Genomic DNA, 12,628 nt, shown 5'->3' on the forward strand with positions numbered 1-12,628 from the left:
AGAATGGCTCTCACGAGTGGTTCTCTCTTGGAATTTATACTGCTGGCCAATGGACACGCCTCCTTCTTCAGGGGAGAGGAGGGCTGAAGGCACAGGGAAGAAATGCCAGGCTAACGCTTCTCTCTCTCTCTCCTCTCTCTCCCTCTCTCTCTCTTCTCTTCTCTCTTCCCTCTCTCTCTCCTACTCTCTTTTTCTCTTGCTGTCTCTCATCATGCCTCACACAGACACACACACACATACTCTCTCCCTCACTTTTTCTCTCTCAATCTTGAATGCTGCACACAGAATTGCAGGGAAGAAATGGCTGAAGACTGCAACACGCTGCCACAAACACACACCACACACTACACACACACACACACACAAACACACACACACACCACACACACACACACACACACACACACACACACACACACACACACACACACACACACACACTTCACTCTCTCTCTACCCACTCTCACTTTCTCTTTCCCTTGTTGAATATTCACAAATGAGTATCTCACTTTTTGTCCCCTTATAACACAGAATCACAGGACAAAATATGTAACTAAAGCCTTCTCCTCTCTCACTTCAGACTCAAGAGCTGGCAGCACCTTCACCCTAACACAACGACTGTGACACAAACATGCTAATCATCATTACAATAGCTTGCCTTGAACCACTAACCCCTACCCCCTCTCTCTCTCTTCTTCACCCCCCCCTCTCTCTTCTCTCTCTAAATACCACTAGCCTGAACTGCACTTGACACTGACACACAAACACACACACACGAAGAAAACTATCTGAGAAAGCTATTATTCTCACTCGCAGTAAAAGCATTCATATGCACACAAAGGGGATTAAAGGAAAACGCACTTCCATGCCATCTTAAACTCTCTTTCACAGACACACACACATACACCTCCAGCTAATGACAAAGCATTGTTGAAATAACAACGCTTGGGCAACCTCATGTCCCTTTCCTGCACATGGCCGTGGTTAGCGTGGCCAGTGTGTGTGTTGTGTGAGAAGACGAGTCCATTAGGCACCAGCATCCCTCTTTTCCTCCCTCTGCATCTGCCCTTTACTCAATCACTCTCTCTCTCKCTCCATTCAATTCAAGGGGCTTTATTGGCATGGGAAACATATGTTTACATTGCCAAAGCAAGTGAAATAGATAATAAACAAAAGTGAAATAAACTCACTCTATCTTTCTCTCTCTCTGTCTTTCTCTCTCTCCAACTAGCTGTGCGGGGCAGGTCTAAAAGGCAAATTGACAGTGCCGTCCACGCAGTAGCCCTGCCCCCACAGGTCTTAAAAAAGCCTCCCCTTTCCAACAGAGGGAACTTTGAACTAGACCGCTAGCTGGGAGTGTTTCGATTGTGGGTGTGTGTTTGTAAATTAGAGAATGTAAATTAGTAGGTCGCCTACGTGTGTGTTAGTGTCTGTGTATTTTGTGTACGTATGTGTATATGTGTGTGTCCAGGCTCTTTCTCATTCACAACTATTTGGTTCCAAAGCTTACAGAGGGCTGGGACGACGCCAATTCTCTTTTATGTTCCTCTGCTTGTGTTTTACCATGGTAACCCAGCATGTATTGTAATGCCTTTGTGTGCTTTCCTTCCCTCTTTTTTTCATTCTTCAGACTGGTGGCCTGCTGCCATAGGCTGGGCCATGGGCCGTGGGCCAAACCTCACTAGGCAGGGTATTACCACTCAGGTGGGTGGTACGTGTTGTTAGCGATGAGATTCCTTCCTTCCTCTCTTGATAAATGAGCAGAAAACGACAGGGGTATGCAACAAATGTCTCAGCGTTCTGCAAGATATCAACGTCTAGTCTCGCACAGTGAATGTACGTTTTTTCTATTTTGGACTACATCAGTAGTCCTCTTTACTGATGTAGTGGGCCTCATTTATATTCAGTACAAATCCCCACATGAACCATCATTGCTTTTTGGTAATACCTTTTGTAATTTCTATCCAAGTCTCTTGGTATAGGGGCCATTAAGTAATGAATAACAAACTATTACAATATTGGAACACGTACTGTAAATAGTACAATATAACCTTTCTTCAACCGTTTGCTTTTGGCATGTCAAATATCTTGTTCAAGACATAACTCGAATAAGGGAATAAGCCTGTACTGTAACAGAGTAGAGATATCCACAGGTGTCATCAGTGGAAGTGTTTATTGTCTCCCATCTCTCATGAAATAATAAGGCCAACTGTAGTGTGTGTGTGTGTGGTGGGTGTTGTTGTGTGTGTGTGTGTGGTGTGTGTGTGTGTGTGTGTGTGTGTGTGTGTGTGTGTGTGTGTGGTGTGTGTGTGTGTGTGTGTGTGTGTGTGTGTGTGTGTGTGTGTGTGTGTGTGTGTTGTGTGTGATCTGTATGAGAGACAGGGATACAGCATTAGGTGCTGCCTGGGTCAGTTGGTGATAGTTAGCAATGAGGCGCGGAAAGGGGTGAGTCAGTAATGTGCGGTCTGCTTCAGCCCTCACAGCAAATTTCCAGATACGATTGTGATTCTGTTAGTCAGTGTCATACAATACACACACACCTGATTGCTTGTCCCAAGCTGCAGTAAAGCACTTTTGCTGCTCTGTATTAGTCCGAAATGTCCAATGCCACAGCTCTAATGAGCACATATTCACACACACAGTTTAGGCTATAGAAAGCGATGATCCCGTTATAACCAAAATGCTTCTTTTGTGGTAGACAGAACAAAAGGCTGTTTGAACCGGTAGACCACAACACTTCACATGAATGCATCAATATCCATGACTCAAACAAAAGTTTATTCTGACAGCATTACCATGCTTGGTCATGGTCTATTCATACAATCAGTGGATAGACTTACTGGCAAATTATTAAATAATTGGCAGGGATACGTGCACAAAAACACTTTAAATGGAAAGAGGAGGCAGTAGCAGTCTTTGGCCACAAGGTGGATTACTTGTATATTATATGGAGCCCGTCGTTGAACATCTATTGTAATATCCTGTTTTGATAAATCTTAATCATTCATATCATAATGATAAATCCATGCATACATGTATAACGCATATTCACCACTTGTGAATATATTCACAGTTTCACTTCACCTCCATTCTTAAAATGTCTTCAGTCTAGTCTTCCTATACTAGTACAAAGTATTTCCATCCTTTCGTTTTGTCAAAAATTAGTCCCTGTTCCTTTAAGACGGTCTCCAAAGTTTAGCGTATAACGTCAACCTTGGCATATCCATACCGCGAGCCGGATCCAGTGGCGGAGAAGGGAATCTGAACGGCGGGAGAGACAGGTGAATTTAAAACTGGACGTGAGCGCTTCAGTATCAGGAGGAAGGAACATAAATTACAGGTAGGACATTTTAAAAAGAGATTATAAAAACTGCTGTTGTCTTCCTTGAATTAAACATATTTTTWATAGGAACGGGAAATGGGAATAGGAAGATAAGACTACTGTATAAAAACGGAATAGTTCACATTAGAATAGGTGCATTTAGCTATAATTCTAAAAGTCTTATGATAATGACAGTTTTATATTATTTTAAGCATCAACTATTAGCTTTAATGTATCCTCAAAAACAGACGTAGGTGTGCTGTAAGAAATAGGGCTTAACTTTGTCAAATATATTAAAACTACTTCAATGGCAAGGTGTCTTTTCTGTTGAAAATAAAATAATATTCTGGAGAATAGTATGGCTACATTGCCGTAGAAGTTGGACGTCACTTTCACAGTTTTCTATTTRCATCAATTTGGCAGGAAATGCATGTTCAGTGAACTGATATTTTTTCTTCTTCATTTGAATGAACTGCTAGGGTTGAGCAATGGACCATGCACGAACAATTTAACACACATTTTTTCGTAGTTTTCACAGTTATTTTCATTAAAATGTTTGAATTTATATACATATTGCATTGAGTATGCCCTACTTAATGGCTTYTTGCATGAAACGTCACTAATTCCATGGGAATATGTCAAATTAAATTATTATTATTTTGCATATAATAACTGATTTAGAACTTTCTGAGGTAAATGTTAACTTTTGCAGTAATGGGTTGATTGGCACACAGCCTCTTTTGTGTTTTATTTCCACAGAGAATCRTTGAAGATGAACACAGAGGAAAAACAAGAGCTCAAGTCATCACAATATGAAACGATGGGTAAGAACTTTCACTATAAGACTTATATTCCATACCGTAGGCTAATATTGTTGCAAAAACAATGTTGTGCGCAGTGCAATGGTCATAAGTTGACTTACAAAAACAATGGTGGCCCAAATAACGTATACGGTTTGAGATGTGTGTTAGGMTCCGTATTAAAGATTAAGATGGTGATGGTCTCTTCACAGACGTTAGCACCGCTGTGACAGATGAGAGGCCACAGACAGAGGAGGCGGAGAGAGGAGAAGAGGCAGTGGAGAGGCAGGGAGAGGAAGAGGAGGCCCCAGAGAAGACCTCAGAGAGTGGAATGGAGTGCTCAGAACCCACAGGAAACGAGGGAATGACAGGTACGAAACACATGTTGATGAGAACATTGCCCCAAAACCATGCTGTATTGACTAGTTTACCCACTTGCGTTCAATACTCAACYGACCTATGGGATGATATGCAACAAGCCATTGGGCTTAACAGAGGCTGTGAACAAAGGWGGTCAGACGCCCAAGACCACCAAAGTGTTAACCAGTCATTGACTCCATTTTACAAGTTAGAGGAGTTGCTGGTAACACTTTATTTTAAGGGTCTCTAATAAACWATTTATAAGGCATTTATTAATCATTACTTCCACATTAATAAACCATTTATTAATCATTGGAAATCATAAGTATACATACATTTTCTTTGCAGTCTCTAATCTAAAGTGAGCGCAATTTATACTTTATGTGTACTTTATAAATGTTTTGAGTGACCAGTGTAATATCTCACAAAAAGACGGGCATGCAATTGGTGGACATTCCTGCAGTACCTGGTAACAACACAGGATGTTTAAGGAAATATATATACATGTGTGAATAACTAACTTACTAACATTTACAGATGTGGGAGCAATGATAAATAAAATGGTGAGTAAACTGTTTTTAAATGCCTTATAAAGGGTTTATTATGGACCCTTAAATAAAGTGTTACCGATTTGGTGTAAGAGTCTACTGGAGCTACTACTGGAGGCCTTGCTCTTCCTTATTTAGTATTTTGCCACAGCTACACGGTCCGGGTGTAACTATGTACCTCTGAATATCTACTGAAGCGTGCCCCGAGGTTCACTGCTCTGGACTCTATATGGGGCCTCTCTCTGTGCAAAGTTTCCATCGCACCTCTGAGCGCTTTGCATGAYAACGAAGCACGACTTTTCAGCACATCAGCCACCGCTGAGACCACAGTGTGGTTTCTGGATGGAATATAACTTGAGTCTCGACAGGGGTTGGTTGACTCTCAGCAGGGGCAGGCATTGCAGGCCAGAGCCCAGGACTTGAGGTGTACACAGTTGCAGTTGTAGGATATATAGACTGTAGGACTTGGGGGATAGCCTATACTCTGCAGGGCTTGAGATGTACTTGTATGGTATGAGGTGCACACTTGCAGGGTTTGGGGTACACACTTGTAGGGTTTGGGTCTTAAACTTGCAATGCTTGGGGTGTAGGCCTAYTCATGCTGGGCTTATTGGTGTGGGGCTGGGCGATATGGCCAAAATATAATTTCACTATATTTTTCTCATTTTTGATGGTTTGGCGGCATTTGACAGTATTTTATGTTTCTGAATAATACAAGTTCCAAATATGTTTTAGGAGTAGTGCATGACCCTAGAATGACAACAAATTCTGATCGCTTTTATTCGCGATCAAACTAGGACAAAACTGACAGTGAAGTAGTCCAATATGTTGAACTTTTAAGTTATTTAGCACTGTATAAAAATATCTTTAAATATGGTATTGTAAAAATCCATACCGGTATGTGGGTATTCACAATATATTGCCCAGCCCTATATTGTTGTACATTTGCTGGGTTTGAGTTATGCACTTTTAGGACTTGGGGTGCACAGTTGCGTGGTTTGCACTTCTAACTTGAAAGGCAATGCTACACTTTTGGGAGGGCTATGCTCTCAACCTATATGTTCAGAAGAAGATGAAGCGTGGTTGTTGTTTTCTTTTCTTCAACGTTGACAGAGGTTTCTCTATGCCGCTTTGTCCTGCCCTGGTTCTGGTTTCTAAGCATTGAAAGGAAATGCCTTGCTGTTATCTCAGGAAACATCTACTAAATCTTTCTCCGACACTCTGCCTTGTCCTAAATTAGCCTAACCATACTAGGAGACGTGCTAGTGTCAATATATTAAAATATTCTACAAATGTAGAAGTGGAGATGTGGCATTTATCACAAAGCCTTGTATAAGTTTCTGTCTGATGATTGGCCCCGTGGAGCTCTGCTAACCAAGCTAGCACATTTGGTGCCTTGGAAGTTGTGGGAATGTTCAGTACCAGTCAAAAGTTTGGACACACCTACTCATTCAAGGGTTTTTCTTAATATTTACTATTTTCTACATTGTAKGATAATAGTGAAGACATCAAAACTATGAACTAACACATATRGAATCATGTAGTAGCCAAAAAAGTGTTAAACAAATTCTTCAAAGTAGCCACCCTTTGCCTTGATGACAGCATTGCACACTCTTGGTATTCTCTCAACCAGCTTCACGAGGTAGTCACCTGGAATGCATTTCAATTAACAGGTGTGCCTGGTTCAAAGTTAATTTGTGGAATTTCTTTCCGTCTTAATGTGTTTGAGCAAATCAGTTGTGTTTAGACAAGGTATGGGTGGTAAAGACCAAGTCCATATTATGGCAAGAACAGCTCAAATAAGCAAACAGTCCATCATTACTTTAAGACATGAAGGTCAGTCAATGCGGAACATTTCACAAACTTTAAAAGTTTCTTCAAGTGCAATCACAAAAACCATCAAGTGCTATGATGAGACTGGCTCTCCTGAGGACCGCCACAGGAAAGGAAGACCCAGAKTTACCTCTGCTGCAGAGGATACGTTCATTAGAGTTAACAGCAGCCAACAAAAATGTTTCAAGTAACAGACACATCTCAACATCAACTGTTCAGAGGAGACTGCGTGATTCAGGCCTTAATGGTCGAATTGCTGCCAAGAAACAACTACTAAAGGACACCAATAAGAAGAAGAGACTTGCTTGGGCCAAGAAACACGATCAATAGACATTAGACCGGTGGAAATCTGTCCTTTGGTCTGATGAGTCCAAATTTGAGATTTTTGGTTCCAACCGCCGTGTCTTTGTGAGATGCGGAGTAGGTGAACAGATTATGTGTGATTCCCACCGTGAAGCATGGAGAAGGTGGTGTGATGGTGACACTGTTGGTGATTTATTTATAATTCAAGGCACACTTAACCAGCATGGCTACCACAACATTCTGCAGTGATACGCCATCCCATCTGGTTTGCGCTTAGTGGGACTATCATTTGTTTTTCAACAGAACAATGACCCAAAACCCACCTCCAGGCTGTGTAAGGGCTATTTGACCAAGAAGGAGAATGATGGAGTACTGCATCAGATAACCTGGCCTCCACAATCACCCGGACTCAACCCAATTGAGGTGGTTTGGGAGGAGTTGGACCGCATGAGAAAAGGAAAAGCAGCCAACAAGTGCTCAGTATATGTGGGAATTCCTTCAAGACTGRTTTATAAGCATTCCAGGTGAAGCTGGTTGAGAGAATGCCAAGAGTGTGCAAAGTTGTCATGGCTAATTTGAAGAATGTAAAATATATTTTGATTTGTTTAACACTTTTTTGGTTACTACATGATTCCATGTGTTATTTCATAGTTTTGATGTCTTCACTATTATTCTACAATGTAGAAAATAGTAAAAAATAAAGAAAGAAAAATCACTGAATGAGTAGGTGTGTGCAAACTTTTGACTGTTACTGTATATGTTTGGTTTCACATTGGTTGTGGGAACGAATCCATATGTTTCCTGACCGGTAAAACTGAACGTTTTTTAAACTTTATGAGAATGTTTTATTTTTAAGTTGCAGGGAGGTTATGAGAATCTTTTACTCTGGTTCCTTGAAAGTTTTCCTGGGAGGTTTTATTAAAGCTCTGAGAATGGAAATTATAGGTTATTTGTAGGTGTTTTAATAACTTCCTTAAACATTTCACAAAATGTTTCATTATCACTGCTAGCTTATTGTGGGTTAAAYTTTTTGAAATCCAAGCACAGATAGGACACATGAAAATCCATTTCCTTAACATTTCCTGAAGCAATAATTATGCAAACACGTTCATTTTTTATTGTCACACCATCAGTGAGATTTGAACCTATAATCTTCTGTTCTCTATCCATGGAATTAGTCCACTGCACCACTAGGATGGAGCKAGCATGTCATGCAAGCACTCATTAAGATCAGGTGTGATCAGGTGTTGTGTTCATTTCATGTTAATTAATTCTGTGTTCCCGGTCCAAAATGTCCATCCCATTATAGCTGATTATAAATTCATAATAATACATATATTATCACCTATTAGTGGGCAATTAGTGGGCACGGCCAACACACCTGAACACCATTAACAAGATAGAGGATAGAGAGAGTTTTGTTGATGCTGAGGACGGAATGTAAATTTAAATCTCTGAATGTTACGAAAGTGTTCTTATGTTTTTTATGGAAAGTTTTCTTCACGTTCTGAAAACAGAATGTATGTTTTTAAATAACATTCTTAGAACGTTCTCTGAACGTTACAACATTTTGGTTCTCGGGAACAATTTGAGAACATGTTTTTAAATAGAACCATGAGGAAACCTGTAGGAAACGTAATTGCTGAAGTACTGAAATTCCCACAGAAGAACATTGTTTCTTAATGTTCTTGGAACAATTTGAGAACATTACTTTAACCCTCCTGTTGTGTTCATTTCATGTTAATTAATTCTGTGTTCCCGGTMCAAAATGTCCACCCCAWTATAGCGGATTAAAAGTTCATAATAATACATATATTATCACCTAATGTTGTGTTAGTCTTTTTATCTTAAGTTCTTGTGAACATTATACGTTTTGAACTTCTATTTGCTATTTATGGCCTGTAGGYCTCTTTGACCTGAGCTCATACAACTCGTTTTTTAGTTTAAAAAAAGCATAATGTATGGATTATTTTGACTATAGCAAATACTCAGATGAAACATATTGTGCTATTTATAACAGACTACTTTGTGTCAAAGTTTAACAAGGACATTTGTTTTGAAACCATTTCACATTTTTAAATAGTGACAGGATTTTATGTCATCACCGGGGTATTATCACGCCCTGACCTTAGAGATCCTTTATTCTCTATTTTGGTTAGCTCGGGTGTGACTAGGGTGCCATTCTAGTTTCTTTATTTTTAGATTGGCTTGGTATGGTTCCCAATCAGAGGCAGCTGTCTATCGTTGTCTCTGATTGGGGGATCATATTTAGGCAGCCTTTTCCCACCTGTTTGTTGTGGGATCTTGTTTTTGTATTGTTGCCTTTGAGCACGACAAAGCTGCACGTTCGTTTCTTTGCTCTTTATTGTTTTTGTGCTGGTTCTCATAATAAAGATGATGAACCCAAACCACGCTGCATTTTGGTCMGATTCTTACAAYAACGTTCGTGACAGGTATGGCGTATCTCGTTGGCCCTGGGGTCATCCTGATAACATTTTCAGCCGACAGCCGACCTCTCCTCTCAGGTGGGGATGAAGACCAGGACAAATTCCCATTCTTTGACTGGAATGTAACAACAACCTCAGCAGGGCCCTCTTTCTCATCACTGGTTGTCTCTTGGTCTGGACACTTCCTCCTCTAATGCATCTTCATTGTCAGTTTCCTGGCCTCTCTCCTCACCAGTGTCATGATCAAAGATATGAGCCTCACATACAGTATATCGTTTGGTCATTGTGCTGTTGTGAATTGTGAGCAAGGCMTCAAAAAAGCTTTATATACCAGATATACCAAACAAACATGCATGTGGGGGTCTGGGAGAGGAAGTGTGTCCATCTGATGAATGGGCATGTGCCTGAACTCAATTTTATACACTAATTGTAGTCTCACCCATTAATTTCTAATGACCGGTCATTTTTGACCGGGAACACCACAGGTGTACAAAAGTTAAATAAAACAGCCAAAATGTTCTTTAAATGTTTGTGTTCAGATGCCCTGTGTGGGCACAAAGTCATGGAACCTTATGACAATCAGATTAAATGAACTACATTTTTCAGAGAGAAAACTTGTAAATCGGTCCAATTCGACCRGAACACAGCAGGAGGGTTAAATGGAACCATGTAGGAAACGTTATAATGAAGTAATGAAATTCCTGAAGAAGAACGTTTTTTCTTAACATTCAATTTGAGAACATTCCCAATGTCACGTTCTGACCTTAGTTCCTTTTTTATGTCTTTATTTTAGTTTGGTCAGGGCGTGAGTTGGGGTGGGCATTCTATGTTGTTTTTCTATGTTTTGTTCTGTAGGTAATTTTCTATGTGTTTGGCCTAGTATGGTTCTCAATCAGAGGCAGGTGTCAGTCGTTGTCTCTGATTGGGAGCCATATTTAGGTAGCCTGTTTTTCATTGTGTTTTGTGGGTGATTATTTTCTGTTCTGTGGTTTGCTTCACCGTACAGGACTGTTCGTTTGTCGTTTTATTGTTTTTGTTCAGTGTTCAGTATTCTTATTAAAACAATATGGACACTTACCACGCTGCGCATTGGTCCTCCTCTYCKTCCACCCACGACGAGCGTTACAGAATCACCCACCAACCAAGGACCAAGCAGCGGGGTATCGGGCAGCAGCGAGTTCTGGACTCCTGGACATGGGAGGAGATTTTGGACGGAAAAGGACCCTGGGCACAGGCTGGGAAATATCGCCGCCCCAAGGCAGAGCTGGAGGCAGCGAAAGCTGAGCGGCGGCGATATGAGGAGGCAGCACGGCAGCGCGACAGGCACGAGAGGCAGCCCCCCCAAAACAAATTGGGGGGGGGCACACGGGGAGTGTGGCAGAGTCAGGTTGGAGACCTGAGCCCACTCCTCGTGCTTATTGTAAGCCCACCAGCCCGGTCCTTCCGGTGCCTCCTCCAAGCACCAGGCCTCCTGTAGGTCTCCCCAGCCTGGTGGGTCCTGTGGCAGCCCCACGCACCAGCTTTCTCTCCGTCTCCTCCCTCCAGGTTCTCTCTCCAAGCCAGAGCCGCCCGTCTGTACTGAGCGCCCGAGCCGCCCGTCTGTCCTGAGCCGCCCGTCTGTCCTGACCGCCCGTCTGTCCTGAGCCGCCCGCCTGTCCTGAGCCCGACGCCGCCCGTCTGTCCTGAGCCGCCCGAGACCCCCGTCTTCCTGAGCCGCCCGAGCCGCCCGTCTGTCCTGAGCCGCACGAGCCGCCCGTCTGTCCTGACCGCCCGAGCCGCCCGTCTGCCTGAGCCGCCCGAGCCGCCCGTCTGTCCTGAGCCGCCCGAGGCGCCCTTCAGTCCGGAGCCGCCCGAGCCGCCCTTCAGTCAGGAGGCCGCCTTCAGTCAGGACCCCCGAGCCGCCCGTCTGTCCTGAGCCGCCCGCGTCTGTCCTGAGCCGCCGAGCCGCCCGTCTGCTGAGCCGCGAGCCGCTCCTGAGCCGCCCGAGCCGCCCGTCTGTCCTGAGCCCCCGAGCCGCCCGTCTGTCCTGAGCCGCCCGAGCCGCCCTTCAGTCCGGAGCCGCCCGAGCCGCCCTTCAGTCAGGAGCCGCCCGAGCCGCCCGTCTGTACTGAGCCGCCCGAGCCGCCCGTCTTCCTGACCCCCGTCTGTCCTGAGCCGCCCGAGCCGCCCGTCTGTCCTGCCGCCAGAGCCCCCGTCTGTCTGAGCCGCCCGAGCCGCCCGTCTGTCCGAGCCGCCCGTCTGTCCTGACCGCCCGAGCCGCCTGTCTGTCCTGAGCCGCCCGACCGCCCGTCTGTCCTGAGCCGACCGCCCTCTGTCCTGAGCCGCCCGACCGCCCTCAGTCCGGAGCCGCCCGAGCCGCCCTTCAGTCAGGAGCCGCCCTTCGTCAGGAGCCGCCCGAGCCGCCCGTCTGTCCTGAGCTGCCCGAGCCGCCCGTCTGTCCTGAGCCGCCCGAGCCGCGCCGTCTGTCCTGAGCCGCCCTTCAGTCCGGAGCCGCCCGAGCCGCCCTTCAGTCAGGAGCCGCCCTTCAGTCAGGAGCCGCCCGAGCCGCCCTTCAGTCAGAGCCGCCCGAGCCGCCCTTCAGTCAGGAGCCGTCCGAGCCGCCCTTCAGTCAGGAGCCGCCCGAGCCGCCCTTCAGTCGAGCCGCCTGAGCCGTCCTTCAGTCAGGAGCCGCCTGAGCCGCCCTTCAGTCAGGAACCGCCTGAGCCGCCCGTCAGTCCAGAGGCGCCCGTCAGTCCAGAGGCGCCCGTCAGTCCAGAGGCGCCCGTCAGTCCGCAGGGCGCCCGTCAGTCCAGAGGCGCCTCCTCAGTCCAGTGGTGCCCTCTACTAGGGTCCCAATCCGGAGTCGGGCGAGGTCGGTCGCTACTCCTAAGGTGCCACATAAGTGGGCCGAGACTATGGTGGAGTGGGGTCCACGTCCCGCTCCAGAAGCCGCCCACCGCGGTAAATGCCCACCCAGACCCTCCCCTATAGTTCAGTTTTGCGGCCGGGATCCGCCACCTTGGGGGGGGGAGAGGC

At 44.9% G+C, this 12,628-nt stretch overlaps 1 protein-coding gene across 2 annotated transcripts in view; it reads left to right on the forward strand.

Annotated features, from left to right (window-relative positions):
* The first annotated feature begins 3,245 nt into the window (after positions 1-3,245).
* LOC111949523 (zinc finger protein Aiolos) overlaps positions 3,246-12,628 on the forward strand; it is a 20,858-nt gene continuing 11,475 nt past the window's right edge. Inside the window, exons 1-3 of one of the 2 annotated variants that reach the window (XM_023966816.2) lie at positions 3,246-3,340; positions 4,057-4,146; positions 4,335-4,493. In XM_023966816.2, coding sequence (XP_023822584.1) covers positions 4,095-4,146; positions 4,335-4,493 — 211 coding nt within the window. In that variant the 5' untranslated portion in view covers positions 3,246-3,340; positions 4,057-4,094. The remainder of the gene's footprint in view (positions 3,341-4,056; positions 4,147-4,334; positions 4,494-12,628) is intronic. The other variant, XM_023966896.2, reaches the window with a different exon arrangement.

The sequence above is a fragment of the Salvelinus sp. IW2-2015 genome, linkage group LG1 (genome assembly GCF_002910315.2).
Source record: "Salvelinus sp. IW2-2015 linkage group LG1, ASM291031v2, whole genome shotgun sequence".
In the NCBI taxonomy this organism is placed as follows: Eukaryota; Metazoa; Chordata; class Actinopteri; order Salmoniformes; family Salmonidae; genus Salvelinus; species Salvelinus sp. IW2-2015.